We start from the raw sequence: 15281 nt of genomic DNA, 5'->3' as shown, positions 1-15281 counted from the left end.
CATTCCCAATTTTCAGTACAAATACAAGGCTGGTTTCCGCAAGCAGTGTGGCCATCACATTGGTGCCCTCAGTGTTAACGATGACCCGCTGTGTTTGTTGGCCGCTCATGTAGCCAAGATTTCCAGTGACAACGTCTATAAGAAAGACTTCAACAAGACCAAGACCAAGTACCACCTGCCTGTGGACATGCTGACAATTGAGCTGGCCAAGAAATGCCAGCAGCAAGTGAATGACTTCAACTACAGAACTCACCTACACCAGTGGACCTGCCTGCCAGACTCCAGTGATGTCGTTCAGGCGAGGAAGGTCTACGACTTACAGAGTGATGTAAGTACATGATGAATTGGGAGAGGAGTTTTTGGAGTTTGTTTTTTGCTCATATACTCCTCTTACTGTCATACCAAAAAGCATCATTACCATAAACTAAAGCTGCTTTCAGTTATGTTTTCTTTGTTGGAGTCTGTATGTTAGTTAGTTTCATGGATGTTCAGATCACTCCCATAAATTTTTTTAACTAGAGCTGCATCCAACAAATTCACTGAAAATCCCTCTGCCCATATTTTGAGTCATTCAGCAGTTAGAAATATACATAACCTACAATAATGAAAAACTTAAAATGGTATTTGGTGGGATTAAATTTGATATTTGTTTTGTAGGCCGTGTACAAAGCTGATCTGGAATGGCTGAGAGGATGCGGCTGGTCGCCTCAGGACTCAGTGGATGTCATCAAAGCTAGAAATGCCCAGACTATTCTCAATGACAGGCTGTACCGACAGCCCCCAAGCACCGTCAAGTTCACCAGTGTAGTCGACCTCCCAGCTATTGTCTTGTCTAAGCAAAATGCTGACAACATCAGTGATGTAAGTAATGTCATCTTTCTGCACACTAAATGCTTTCTAGCAATGACTATTGTGTGCAATTATCTGTATAAATAAGGGTGACTCCATGAAGAAGTTTATGTTCTTGTTGTTTTCTTTGTGACAGAGGAAATATAGAGAAGTCTGGGACAAAGACAAGCTCAGTATTCACCTGCCACCTGACACCCCCACCTTTGAGCTGTCCAAGGCCAATGCTGTCAACATCAGCAATGTAAGTTTGTGTTTCTACAATCAATTTACCAGATCTGCTTATGTTGTATTGCTGAAAACAGTATCAATTTGAACATATCTTGATGTTGACGTGCTGAAACTATGTCTTATAGTGTTTTTAAACGTACTTCTTGTTTTGTGTAGAAACTGTACTCAAAAGCTTGGGATGACGAGAAGGCCAAAGGCTACCATATCAAGGAGGATGCCATCTCTGTGTTGAAGGCTAAAGCTTCCAGAGATATCATCAGTGATGTAAGAGGAAAATATGGATAAAAAACAACAGTTTGATCATTGAGATACTGTCTGACGTTTCATTCACATTTTATCCCCTCTATTTTAGTACAAGTATCATACAGGATACCGCAAGCAGGTCGGCCACCACATCGGTGCTCGCTGCGTCCAGGACGACCCTCTGATCATGCTGGCTATGAACTCAGCCAAGATTGCCAGTGATGCCCTGTACAAGAAGGACTTCAACAAGTCCAAGACGAAGTTCAACCTGCCAGTGGACATGCTGAATCTTGAGCTGGCCAAGAAATGCCAGATTCAAGTCAACCACGCCAACTACATCACCCGCCTGCACCAGTGGACCTGCCTGCCAGATTCTAATGATGTTGTCCAGGCGAGGAAGGCTTACGACCTGCAGAGCGACGTAGGTTGATCAGAGTGCTCATGGTAATTGTCTACATACATTTTGAATGTAATGGAAATACAAAAACAGCTGTCCTGTTCTATTTCCTCAGGCTGTGTACAAAGCTGATTTGGAGTGGATTCGAGGATGTGGATGGATTCCACATGAGAGTGTGGATGTTGTGAAGGTGAAGCATGCACAGAAGATCCTGGCTGATGTAAGTTGGACTACAATTCAAATTGAAGTTAAAAATCACAAACATTTATATATATTTGTAAAGTTAGTGATCTTATTACACATGTCTTTCTCACCATAACAGAGAGGCTATCGTGTCAAGTTGGATGAACAGAAATTCACAGTTCCAACCGACAGAGTCGACTTGGTCTGTGCCAAGAATGCTGCTGATGTCCTCAATGAGGTAAGGATTATACTCTGTTTCGATCATTTTGAGACTTTTTCTTCGGTTTACTACCTGACAGTAGTAATTGCAAATTTTAGTTTTTTTGGTAATCAAATTTTAATTTCTCACACTTTCCAGGCCAGCTATCGTGAAGCCTGGCACCAGGACAAGACCAAGTACTCACTGGTGGACACTCCAATCCTTGCCACAGCCAGAGAGGTGGCAAAGAACATTCACCCGGTAGGATTTGCTACATGTTCAAAATCATCAAGACTTTGTCCTGTACCAGTTTTAAAGCTACAATGCTAATTAGATTAATCGATTAGTCATTCAAAAGAAAATTATTTGTTTACATTTTTTTGTTAAATAATTAATTAAGTCATTTTTAAGCAGAAATGTCAAACTTGCTGGTTTCAGCTTTTTTAATGTAAGCATTTGCTGCTTTTCTTCATCACTTATGACAGTAAATGAAGACTCTTTGGGTTTTGGACTGATGGCAGTACAAATTAGCAATTTGAAGGTGTCACTTCGGGCTCAATTTTTGAGATCTCTGTGGACAAATTGATAAACTGGTTTATCACAGCAACAATTAGTGGATCAACTGTTAGTTGCAGTACTTAGCAGTTTATCCTGTCATATTGTCAGTTTGAGATCAATGTACAATCATAAAGCATAACAACTATTTCCATCTCTTGTAGAAACTGTACACCAAAGATTGGGATAAGGTCAAAGCCACAGGCTACTTCATGCCTGGAGATGCTGTACCAATCAAGCAGTGCATCCAAACCACTAAAGTGCAGAGTAATGTGAGTATTGGGGCAAAGTTGCATCTTTCTTCTTCCTTAATGACTACAAGTTATTCTTAATTTAACTGACAACATAACAACAATGGAGATACTGATTTCCCTCTGTCCTGTAGCACAAATACCTTGAGGGATACCGTAAGCAGGTCGGCCACCACATCGGTGCTCGCTGCGTCCAGGACGACCCTCTGCTCATGCTGGCTCTGAACTCAGCCAGGATTGCCAGTGATGCCCTGTACAAGAAGGACTTCAACAAGTCCAAGACCAAGTTCAACCTGCCAGTGGACATGCTGCAGTTTGAACTGGCCAAGAAATGCCAGATTCAAGTCAATGATGACAACTACAGAACGCGCCTCCACCAGTGGACGTGCCTGCCAGACCAGAATGACGTCATCCAGGCCCGCAAAGCCTATGATCTTCAGAGTGATGTGAGTGTTAGTCACAAGAACTGAGGGCTAATCTATTTTATATTTTTTATATTATAATCTATTTTAAGTGAACCTTCTATCTTAATGTGCAACGTGGTTTCTGTCTTCAGAATATGTACAAGGCTGATTTGGAATGGATCCGTGGTTGTGGCTGGATGGCAGCTGACTCTGTTGACCATGTCAAGGTCAAGAGGGCCCAGGAGATACTCAATGAAGTATGTTTAGTGTATTGTATTCACTCTTTTGATTTGGCAATTTTCTTAAAGCACATTTTTGTGTCACTTCATTGTGTCTCACTGCGAGGCTGTAATTAAACTTGCAGAGGTTCTACAAGAAGAATGCCAAAGAATGCTTTGGAAAATTCACCCTGATTGTGGACCGCCCTGAGCTTGTCTTGGCGAGGGTCAATGCTGCCAACCTCAGTGACGTAAGTAAAAATACCATATAACATTTCAAGTGGCATGTCGATAAGTAAATGTTACATCAGAAATTGAAATTCTGTTTTTTCCTTTCTGCTTTAGCTGAAGTACAAAGAAACTTTCAATGCAGAAAAGGGTCAGTACATTGGTTCAGAAGACACTCCTCAACTGGCCCATAGCAGGGAGGTCAACAAGATCATCAGTGAGGTAATGCAAGCTACTTCATTAATTTATTCTTTAATACATGATATTTGTTAATTTGTATATCACATATTGCATCAGCTTTTTTAAAAGACCTTGCCTACTCTGTGTGATTTCAGAAACTCTACAAATCGGCCTGGGACGACTCTAAGGCGACAGGCTACCAGCTGGACCATGAATACATCCCACTTGTCTCTGGCAAGAAGGGCAGAGATATTGCTAGTGATGTGAGTGTCTTCTCTATACTTATCCTTTGCTAATAAGGCAAAAATCACTTTGACTCACATTTTCGTTTTATAGTATGTAAAACAAAATTAAGAGCTTCATTGTTTCGAATCCTACAAGGCCAAGTACAAGGATGCCCATGAGAGGGCCAAGGGTCACTACATGGCTTCTACCCTGGTGGACTTCCCTGAGGTGATGCGCTGTGGAGACCAGGAGAAGAACAAGGGACTGGTAAGATGTCAATAATAGTTTGTGTATTTATGCCCTACATATCAAAGTATTTTGATCTTATTTCAAGGCACATTAAAACAAATATGTTTAACATTTAGTTAAGTGAAAGATCACCTTTTTTTCATTACTTAAATGGTCTGCACATACTGAGACGAGATTGATTTTAAATGATAAATTACTTACTTATTACTCAATGAATTTAATTGAAGGCTTGAATGACAAGAGATTATGATTTACTTTTGTTATAATCCACATTAACTTTAATTTAGGTTCACATCGTTGATGACAGTGCCAGTAACCTTCCATGGGTTGTGTCTTTTTACAGAGGGTCTACCAGAAGGACTACCATCAGACCAAGACCAAGACCCATCTTCCACCCGACATCATCGCTAACCAGGTAGCCAAGCGGTGCCAGGACATGCTGAGCGACGTTCTCTATCGCACCTACCTACACCAGTGGACTTGCCATCCTGAGCAGGAGGATGCCATTCGTGCCCGCAAGACCAATGAGATTCTCAGTGATGTAGGTCCTTGTTCAGTGCTCGTTTGCTTAATGTGCAACATCACGTGGCAGAAGATTGGGCAAACTCATGTGACAACTGTTTTAAAAATGTTACTGTAGATATACAGGGATTATACTTGTTAACCATCCTTATATGTCAGTATTTCAATAAAAGCTCTCATATTTAATGTTTTTAATAATTGAGTGAAAGCAATTATTTTGCACTCCAAAGCAACTAAGCAACTCTATCCTAAGACAAACGTTTGTTTAGATGTCAACTTGATAAACAGTATATCCAGTAATAGATAGATTGCAAAAAAAAAAAGTATGAAAACAATCCAGATTTTCTCTCTCTTATTGAACATCAAAAAATGTGATTTTTGCTGTTTAATAGGTCTTCTACAAGGATGACCTGAACTGGATGAAGGGTATTGGTTGCTATGTCTGGGACACACCAGAGATCCTCCGTGCCAAGAAGTCCTACGAGCTGCAGAGTGATGTGAGTAAGAACAGGGAAGATCACAGTAGACTTTCAGAAATGTTATTGATGATTCACTGTGGTGTATTGACATTGTTTGTTTTTTTTAACCTTCCTTAGAAAATACAAATTTTTTTAATTCTTGCATTGGTGATGATTTACCACAAAATACCTTCCCTTGTAGCTTAAATACAGAGACGAGGCCAAGAAAGAGTTCAACAATTACTCAATTGTGACGGACACCCCAGTTTATGTGACTGCTGTCCTGGGTCACACCTGGGCCAGTGAGGTGAGTGAGCTGGACTTTTAAAAACATTTCTAGAGAGTGATTGAGTTCAAATGAATAATTGAGTGCATTAATTAAATTCTGGTCATTGACAGCTGACCTACAGGGAGGCTTATCATAAGGAGAAGCACCTGTACACCACTGTTCTTGATACCTATGACTACGCCAGATGCCACAACTTCAAGCACTTCTTCAGTAATGTAAGTGAATATAGATATATTAAAACATTTAACAAGACACCATCACTGTAAAAGGCATGCTCACACACAATAACGTTTTGATAAATTTCCGGCTTTTCTCTCAACAGAAAAACTACAGTGAGGCCTGGGACAAAATCAAAGCCAAGAGCTACCAGATTCCACATGACTCCCATGCCATGCAACACGCTAAAATCCAGAAAGTCATTCTCAGCCAAGTGAGTTCAGTTAATTGCATTCCATGTTACTACTATGCTGGGATTTTCTTCACATTAAGAGACAATATGAATGCCCTTTCCCCTTTAGGTGAAGTACAAGGAGGATTATGAGAAGTTCAAATCCCTCTACAGTCTGCCCAAGTCTCTGGAGGATGATCCCGCCACTGCTCGCTGCGTCAAAGCTGGGAAGCTGGTCCTGGATGTAAGTTAAAGCAATTTGTAGGTGGTGAGGACCCAAATGCATAAACACACAGTAGGGTAACAAGATTTGGAACTAAAAATGAGCTTTAGTGAACAGCGGAAAAAATCCAAAAACCGTATAATGCAAAAAAACAAAACAAAACAGGAAGTGTAAACTTAAAGTTGATACAAAAAAAGCTCAAACAATGTACAACAGAAAGCAAAGTTCTAATCTGGAAAAACATTAAGAACAAAAGAACAGGAAGATGCCACAAGGACATACAGGGTGACACAGGAAGACATGTGAACAGGCTCAGGTGAATCATGGACAAAAAAAACAAAGACATCAGGTAGCACACAGAGTATATACATACAAGGGCTGAATAATAAACAAGACACAGGTGAACACAGAAAAGGGCGGGTAATTCACAGAAAGGGAGGGAATGAAAAGCAGCACACGACACATGAGGGCAAAACTTCAGAGTAAAACAGAATCACAGAGTCACAGGGTCGCTATATTTCTAAGGTGTTATATACACAAACAATTCAAATGAAAATGTTAAATAAAAATGAAATAATAACAAATCACTAAATTCAAGTAACAACACAAACATATTTCAATACGATTAAAAATGGTTCATATATAAGTTCACCTTGTAAAGACACATAAATAGTACAATATACACAGGAAAATGTCCATATTATTTGTCTAAAAATATAATATTTGCGTCTTGATGCCAGAACTGATAACAAAAATGGAAGAACATCTGTTCTCCATCTTTTATAGCGCCTGTACAAGGAGAACTATGAGAAAACCAAGGCCAAGAACCACATCCCCGCAGACATGCTGGAGATCCTGTCTGCCCACAACACCCAGGCCTCTGTTAGTGAAATCGGCTACCGCAAGTACCTGCACCAGTGGATATGCTTGCCTGACATGCAGGTGTACGTCCAAGCACGCAAAGTCAACGAGCAGCTCAGTGACGTGAGTAACTCCCCTCAACTTGATATTCTGTTTGTTACTGCGTACTGTAGCCTTAGTAGTGCCATACGTCTTGAATGCATACAAAAAGGGTCAGGTTTATACCAATTTATATACAAACATGTCTGTCATAATCACTTAACTTGTGTGTTTTGTCGTGTGCTCTTCACAGATCTTCTACAAGGATGACCTGAACTGGCTGAAGGGTATCGGCTGCTACGCCTGGGACACACCAGAGATTCTTCGTGTCAAGCATGCTGGTGATCTTCAGAGCGAGGTTAGCCCACTCACTGTATTAATTCTAATTCTCTGCTCTATTTCCGATCCTCCTCAGTTATTTGGTTTCCTGCGGTCTCTTATCTTATCCAATTCTTTTTTATAACCCTCTTCTGTTTGGCACTCAAACAGCTTTAATTTTTTTCCCCTACTGTAAATCCTCCATTTTACTTTTCATACTGCCTATTGTTTATCCAGAGCTGATGCTGACAGCCACATTCTTGTGTTTTTATTCCAGAACAAGTACAGAGCCAAAGGAGTTGAGGCTTTCAAGGAATACTCAGTGGTGACCGACACTCCCGTGTATGAGACGGCCAAGCAGAATGCTGAGAACCTGAGCGATGTAAGGGGCTCTATAAATGTTTCTAACAATGTCGACTCATGAATGTTTGTCAACACATAAAAAAATCATGACCATAATTCTAATTTTTTTTCATTCTTCTCTGTTTCCAGCTGCACTACCGTTATGACTATAACACCAATGTCAAGGGTACCAACACTGCTCCTGCTGTTACTATTGATACAGAAAGGGCACGCCTGGCCAACTACATCCAGAGCGATGTGAGTGATGATAATATTACATTATATTAAGCTTACTTGTTTAGAAATTACCAACTGAAATATGTACGTTGTGTATATTGATGAGTATTTTTTTTTAAATATGCTCAACACGCACTGTTGTATATACTACTTACACAACAGTGTGTGTGTTTGAGATTTCACACACATTGACAATCATCACTATTAAGACCTTACAGCAGTTAATTCATTATGTGTTTCCTTTCATTGTGGGCCTTGTACTTTAATATGAATATGAGTATGAATTTTACAATGAGAAATATAAGAAAGTAAACATAGTGCACCATTGTAGGTATAAAATATTGGACGATTAAAGATAAATCTCTTGTCTTTTTAAATATAAAACAAAAGAAATAAAAGATTTGGTTAAAGAGTAAATCTTTGAAACACTGCAAGAGCATAGAGAATATGGGTATTCCAAATTGGGTGAAAAAGCAGACGAATATCTGCAGAAATGAACCAAATACAAAACAAATAAACAAACATTATTGTGTTACGTGTTAAAACTGTTCAGTCAGTATGCGTGTTTCGGTTCAAGCTGAATGTCTCACTGTGTTGTCTTGGCCTCTCTCAGAACTGGTACAAGGAGGCCAACAAGAACTTCATGCCCACTGGTTACTCCCTGCCAAACGATACCCCGCTCATCAAGCAGGCTAAGAAGAACAGTGTTGTCACCAGCAATGTAAGTGCTGTTACTGTCGTCAGTCATCCAGTCATGCCATTCTTTATTGACTGCAATCAAACCTTTTTGCTCATGAATTTCTGATGTTGCCTTTTTACCTTTATTTGTGCAGGTGAAGTACAAGGAGGCTTATGAGATGACGAAGGCTAAAGCCTACACTCTTCATCCAGAGGGTGTCAACTTTGTCAACTCAAGGAAGGCTAACAAGATCTCCAACGAAGTAAGATGAGACACTGCTGCTATTGTTTACACCAGACACGTTAGTGTTGATGGAGATATACATGACTACTTGATAAAACATATTTTTTCCTTCCTCCTCCTCCCCAGCGTCTGTATCGGGAGACTTACCACAAACAAAAGGACAAGATCCACACAACCTACGACACCCCTGATATCAGACAAGTCAAGATGAATCAGGAACACCTCAGTGATGTATGGACCTGTTTTCACACAGTTTATGTCAATCATCTTCCCATTTTTATTCATAATGCAGTATTTTTTATTCATGCCATCTCTGTGTTCCCTTCTCATTATAGTTGTGGTACAAAGAGAAATACAACAGCACCAAAGGCCAGCTGATTTCTATGCCCATCACACCCCAGCTGATGCACTGCTACCATGTCAATGAGATCACCAGCGACGTATGTTAAAAAGAGGAATACATTTGATGCACATTATCACACTGTCAAAAAATGTACTTTAAAACTTTTGTTGAAAATATTTTTTTTTGTAGCTGAAATACAAAGAGGACCTGTTGTGGCTGAGAGGCCTTGGCTGCTTCTTGTATGATACTCCAGAGATGGTCCACGTGCGCAACATCACCAAGCAAAGAGTATGTGATTGAACATTCACTTTCATTTCAGAGTCAGCATCTTGCAGTGGTTTCATGGTCTTTTGTGTGGCTTGTTTTTCACTTTTAAAGGTGAACTATCCAGTGGATGCAAAGAAGAACCTTGCCAACTTCTCAGTGGTCCTGGACACACCAGAATATACTCGTGTGACTGAGCTTAAGAGCCACATGAGCAACGTGAGTTGTTTTTCCCAAATGCCCACGTTATACAAACATTTTTATACTTTACTACTTTACTGTTGGGCCTCCAAATAAAATACATGTCCTTGTACTTAAATAGCTTTAAAAAATGTAGTTAAAAAATAATAATTCTATTCAGTGGAAAAAATAAGATTTCAAACAGATTTCAGTGAACTTTTGACTTGACATTTTCTGCTCCGCTGTTTTCAGATTATCTACAAAGCCCAGAGCAAGGAGGAAATGGCTAAAGTCACCACCACAGCAGATGCTGTGGAAATCCAGAGAGTCAAATGGGCCCAACAGCTGACCAACAAGGCAAGTTCAGACAGCCGTTAATCACTGGATGAGTTGTTTTACATGGATTCTTGTCTTTTCTGATAATATAATCATGTTTTCTTTGTTTCTCCACAGTACCTGTACACAGATTTGGCTGCTAAGGAAAGAGCTCATTTCACTCCAGAGTCTGAAACTCCACAGATGGGCCATGCCAGAAAGATGAAAGTGGTGTGCAGTGATGTAAGTGTTCCCCTTCCTCATTTCGTCTGTATTTTTGTGTGATCCTTGCATCTTCATAACTTACCTCCATATGACATAAATACAATATCTTAATAGTGTTTGTATTTCTATGTATTTCTGTTTCCAATGCATTGCATGAATTATTTCTTCCCTTAGAACAAATACAAAGAGCAGTATGAGAAGATGAAGCACAGATACACGGCCATTGCTGATACACCTCTCCTGATCCGAGCCAAGAAATCCTACTTCCAGTCCAGTGATGTGAGTGTGCTTCATAACAAACAATTTTATCACTACCACGAAGGAGGTATCATTTTTCTTATTATTTGTAGTTCCCATTCTAGCTCTTCTGCTCAACCCTCCATAAAGCTGTAAACCCATGTTTGAATCTTGAGATGTATCATGCAGAGATTAGACTTTTAGTAAAAGTCTGGAATTCATTGTTGCTCACCTGATTTCAAAATAGTAATATGTAAACCTAGACATTATACATACTAAGCTACTAATGAAGCTTAACATTTGAGTAAATTAATGGAGATTTTTTTTGTCATGTACAATAATAACAACATTTTTCTTGAACTTTACCACAAAATACTATCTGTACAAAGCAGTGCAAAATTAGGAATTTCACTTTGAATAATGATGACTGATAAAGAAAAGAGACTATAAAAATGATATAATATGATATGATATATGAATGATGTAATTGTCTGTGAGGAATAGCTGACACATTTTGTTCTTCATGTCTTCAGCTGCGTTACAAAGAGACCTTTGAGCTCTCCAAGGGCCACTACCACACAGTCAAGGATGCTCTGGATATCACCTACCACCGCAGAGTCACTGATGACATCAGCGAGGTCAGCGATTAAAAATAGCTGTTTGATTAGCTGTCTGATAATATGTATTTAAAAAAATAATAAAACTTTGACCTGAATGTTCTTACTCTCCACCCCAGGTTAAATACAGGGAGAAGTACATCAACTCTCTGGGTACATGGAAGTCCATCCCTGACCGTCCTGAGTTCTTCTTCAGCAGAATTGCCAATGAAAACGTCAGCACTGTGAGTGTTGTTAATTTACATTTCAAAATTATGCTGTTTTAAAATATTTACCCACAGTAGGTTGAAGGACATATAATATCTTTTATATATTATGAAATCTCTGAATTAATTCCCTTTTATGTCCCCCTGTAGGTCAAGTACAAGGAGGACCTGGAATGGCTGAGGGGTATTGGTTGCTTTGTGTGGGACACACCTGAGCTGGTTCAGGCTGAAAAGAACAAGACGCTGTACAGTGAGGTGAGGATCTATTAAGCTCATAATTTACCATCTGAAATGTCAGTAATTTCATAAGATATTGTAAAAAAAAATAAATAAAATTCATACATATACTACTTATGATGTCTTAAATTCATGACTAGTATGCTTTTTATGGTAGTATGTGATTTGATCTTTAATGCAGTTGGATATTTTCCTGCCTGTTCTAATAACAGTTTGATTTCTTGAATTCTAACAGAGACTGTACAAAGCTTCCTTTGAGAAAAACAGAGGCAACTTCAAGTATACCTCCGACACTCCGTTCTTCGCAGCTGCCAGGAATGCCTCTGTTCTCATCAATGATGTGAGTCCTTTCATTCTTAAACCCAATACAGTAATTGAAAAATAGATTTTTTGTGTAAATCGCTGCCAGTTTTCTGTGTTTTTAGTATGACCAGAATTAGAATTACTTTGTTCAATCCATTTGTGAAATATGCACTTTTTTTGTTAATCACATTTCTCTGTGTTTCGTGTATCTCTTTGGGACTGTCAGTTTGGAGGTAAAAGAGTATGACTTTATAGTATAATTTAAACATTGCCATGAATGTTTACAACCTGCCGTAATTTCTGTGAAACCATAATACTGGTCGTTTAAAATATGTCCTTTATTCCTTGTATTAACTTGTTTTAACCTTCCTTTGTCCCCTGGAAAGTCTCATCACATGACAGTGCTTATTGTTTTCTGGACCTTTGTATTTAACCACCTTCTGACATTCTGAGCAGAGATCCTACAGAGCTAGTTATGAGAAGAACAAGGATAAGTTCACCATAACTACAGATGATCCTAGATACCAGCTGGCCAGGGAGAACAGGAAGATGAGCCAGGTAAACGTCCTGGTCGTGTTGTACAGTCGTCCTCCCTCCTCCGGTTCGCTACTCCAGACCTCTGACACTGGTGCATGAGGTCGTCGTCGCATGGCTATGATACAGGATCCAATTCCCTCTCTTCTCTATCAGTCTCTGCTCGCTCTTCTCTCTTCTTTTTGTCCCAGGAAGGTTATTGTTAACAGCGCCACTCAAACAGCAGTAGGAATGCTATCTTGAGTGAGCAGGACTCTCCTTTATCTGTGCCATCAGAGAGACAATTCAATCTCACTGAATGATGATTTAGTTAAGATTAAAAAATAAGCCATCATCAAACTGAAGATGATGATTTCTGTCACTCTGGAGGCACAGATGAGGACAAACAGCTCCTTTGTCACACTTGGATCTCCGGAGTACTTCTCCAGTCCTCCCAGTGTAACTGCTGTTTTTCATTTGTCCTCAACTATGGCATGCTGTGTGTGTGTGTATGTTGTCGTGTGTGAACAGGCAAGGTATAAATCCAAAGCAAAGGATCTGCTAAAGAGTGGCTGCAATGAGCTACTCCGTCCTGACATCCTCACAGCCCTTTACCAGTCCACTATGGGCAGTAAGGTAAACAGCCACAGAGTGGTAACCATGGTAACTCTGATTCCTGTCTACAAACAAGCAGAAAATAAGACCTGTGGAGTTGAAACTCTTCTAGGCCTAGATGAAAGTAATCACGTTGCTTTCATTCTCTCTGCTGTTTCTGGACAATGTCTCATCACATCGTAGACTCACCCATACTCCTTCCCTTTATTCAATCTTACTTTAACCCTGTAAGAGGTTTTAACTGTCACACTTCTCCACCCTTCTCTTTCATGCTCTAATCCCTCCATCACATGTTCACGTCATTGATTACTGAACCTTGAACATGCCCTAAAATGCAGTGCAGTAGTTGCAGCAGATAGAAAACATCTAGAGTCAGAAATGCAGCATAGTGTAGCATCTGCAAAGACAGATCATAACTTTCATCTATATACCGTATTCCTACCCTTGATACCTTGCACAAATTATGGGTTTGACTTCTGGTGCTTTCTTACAGCAATTTGTATGGCGTATGACCATTCATGAAGGTCTAGGTTTTTTACATTATCAAGTTAAAACCAAATGATACATTTATTAATGTATAGCCCCCTTAGAAGCATTAGCTACTGAGGCTAGATCTGAAGAGCACCGGAAGAATCACCCATAATCGTTTACCCATTGACCTCCCCAAGGAAACTTGGGGATACAAGTCACCTATGTGGGCACTGCAGACTTCATGACTGAATATTGATAACACATCTGTCTCTATATTTGTGCATGTTTCATAAAGCATGTTTTTATAATCCCATGCATGGCATCACATTCATTATAACTTATCATGTGTTTTATTTATTTTTTTGTCAGTCAAAGGTTATATAATACATGCTAGTCAACTTGTTCTTATACTGTTTGAGAACTGTCCAAGAAAAACAACAGTAGATACATTTTGAAAAATCTATTTAAATGTACTGCTGATGTCTTTATATGGCCACAATAAGCAAACAAGACCATCAGTGAGAAGATATTTCTGTATAGGTGTTCTTACTGCCTGTCACCGGGTCAGAATTATTTAGGGAGAGAGTGCCGAGGATGAATTGAGTTCATTGTAGCTGCTTTGATAAAAGATAGTGATTGCTTTTAGTCAACTGATCTTCATCTGTCTGTACTCTGAGAATGAAATCCTTCTACGCCTGTCCATCATTGTCTCTCATCCTGAAATTGTTTGAACAGACTTTTGTAGAGCATCCCAGTGTCTCTTTAAACAATATCTCTCACCTTTTTTCTTGGACAGTTGTTTTCTTTAGCTGCACACTTCAGAAGCAAGACAAGTTGTCATAATACACATAAATAAAAGCAAACGATTACAATGTCAAATTGACTTTGAGTGGTACTAACTGTCTTGTGTTTACACGTTATTGTCCTCCATCAGTGGAGGTACAGGGAGCAGTATGAGCGTGCCAAGGACAAGTTCACCTCCATTCTTGAAACTCCCGAGTATGAGGCCCACAAACGCAGCAAGAAGATCAGCGATGTAAGTTACGGTCCATCAAGTCAAAAAGTGCCAAAAAATTATTATTATTTGTTTTGGTGTCTTTTGAAATGCTCCTGACTATGTGATGATGATATTCCATAGATCATTTACAAGATGGAGTACAACAAGACCAAGGCTAAGGGATACACCTTGCCTTATGACACTCCACACCAGCAGCACATGAAGAAGGTCAAGGAAATCACCAGCAATGTAAGTCTCACACATTTTTGAATTTAAAAAAAAGAGTTTGCGGAGGCACATGAAGTCGAAATATGAAATACAGTTTTGTGTTTGATGTCGTGTTTTCCATGCATGTTGCAGCTGAAGTACCGAGAAGTGTATGAGAAGAGCAAGGCCCAGATCAACATGGACCCTGAGGCTCATGAGATCCGTGCTGCCAAGGAGGCCTACAAGAACATCACCAATGTAAGGGTCTATACTGGAGGCATCAGGAAATACCACTTTCTGTTCATTACTGATTTTGAGATTAACTCAACATACCTTTTTCATTTTAGCTTGACTACAAGAAGAAATATGAAGCCACCAAGAACAAGTGGATCTGGACAGCAGACAGACCAGACTTCCTCAATGCTGCAAAGAACTCCCTGCAGCAGAGTGATGTGAGTTGGTGCTTCATCTTTACTATATGTGTGATTCACATTGTTTATTTTGACAACATCCAACAGTGCTGCTCTTATTTTGCCCCCACAG

At 39.6% G+C, this 15281-nt stretch overlaps 1 protein-coding gene across 1 annotated transcript in view; it reads left to right on the top strand.

Moving 5' to 3' along the window:
* Window positions 1–15281, top strand: part of neb (nebulin) — a 68455-nt gene that overhangs the window by 34054 nt on the left and 19120 nt on the right. The window contains exons 73-115 of the mRNA XM_037110541.1: window positions 17–328; window positions 658–861; window positions 986–1090; window positions 1234–1341; window positions 1430–1741; window positions 1833–1937; window positions 2040–2138; window positions 2259–2360; window positions 2819–2926; window positions 3040–3351; window positions 3462–3566; window positions 3674–3778; window positions 3873–3977; window positions 4091–4198; window positions 4317–4427; window positions 4753–4950; window positions 5324–5428; window positions 5592–5696; window positions 5789–5893; window positions 6001–6108; window positions 6197–6310; window positions 7076–7273; window positions 7443–7547; window positions 7785–7889; window positions 8000–8107; window positions 8700–8807; window positions 8920–9027; window positions 9135–9239; window positions 9344–9448; window positions 9541–9639; window positions 9730–9834; window positions 10048–10152; window positions 10249–10353; window positions 10510–10614; window positions 11106–11210; window positions 11309–11413; window positions 11546–11650; window positions 11868–11972; window positions 12392–12493; window positions 14469–14570; window positions 14673–14780; window positions 14892–14996; window positions 15086–15190. Coding sequence (XP_036966436.1) covers window positions 17–328; window positions 658–861; window positions 986–1090; window positions 1234–1341; window positions 1430–1741; window positions 1833–1937; window positions 2040–2138; window positions 2259–2360; window positions 2819–2926; window positions 3040–3351; window positions 3462–3566; window positions 3674–3778; window positions 3873–3977; window positions 4091–4198; window positions 4317–4427; window positions 4753–4950; window positions 5324–5428; window positions 5592–5696; window positions 5789–5893; window positions 6001–6108; window positions 6197–6310; window positions 7076–7273; window positions 7443–7547; window positions 7785–7889; window positions 8000–8107; window positions 8700–8807; window positions 8920–9027; window positions 9135–9239; window positions 9344–9448; window positions 9541–9639; window positions 9730–9834; window positions 10048–10152; window positions 10249–10353; window positions 10510–10614; window positions 11106–11210; window positions 11309–11413; window positions 11546–11650; window positions 11868–11972; window positions 12392–12493; window positions 14469–14570; window positions 14673–14780; window positions 14892–14996; window positions 15086–15190 — 5439 coding nt within the window. The remainder of the gene's footprint in view (window positions 1–16; window positions 329–657; window positions 862–985; window positions 1091–1233; window positions 1342–1429; window positions 1742–1832; window positions 1938–2039; window positions 2139–2258; window positions 2361–2818; window positions 2927–3039; window positions 3352–3461; window positions 3567–3673; window positions 3779–3872; window positions 3978–4090; window positions 4199–4316; window positions 4428–4752; window positions 4951–5323; window positions 5429–5591; window positions 5697–5788; window positions 5894–6000; window positions 6109–6196; window positions 6311–7075; window positions 7274–7442; window positions 7548–7784; window positions 7890–7999; window positions 8108–8699; window positions 8808–8919; window positions 9028–9134; window positions 9240–9343; window positions 9449–9540; window positions 9640–9729; window positions 9835–10047; window positions 10153–10248; window positions 10354–10509; window positions 10615–11105; window positions 11211–11308; window positions 11414–11545; window positions 11651–11867; window positions 11973–12391; window positions 12494–14468; window positions 14571–14672; window positions 14781–14891; window positions 14997–15085; window positions 15191–15281) is intronic.

The sequence above is a fragment of the Acanthopagrus latus genome, chromosome 9 (assembly GCF_904848185.1).
Source record: "Acanthopagrus latus isolate v.2019 chromosome 9, fAcaLat1.1, whole genome shotgun sequence".
Lineage (NCBI taxonomy): Eukaryota > Metazoa > Chordata > Actinopteri > Spariformes > Sparidae > Acanthopagrus > Acanthopagrus latus.
This window is presented reverse-complemented; position numbering and strand designations above follow the sequence as displayed.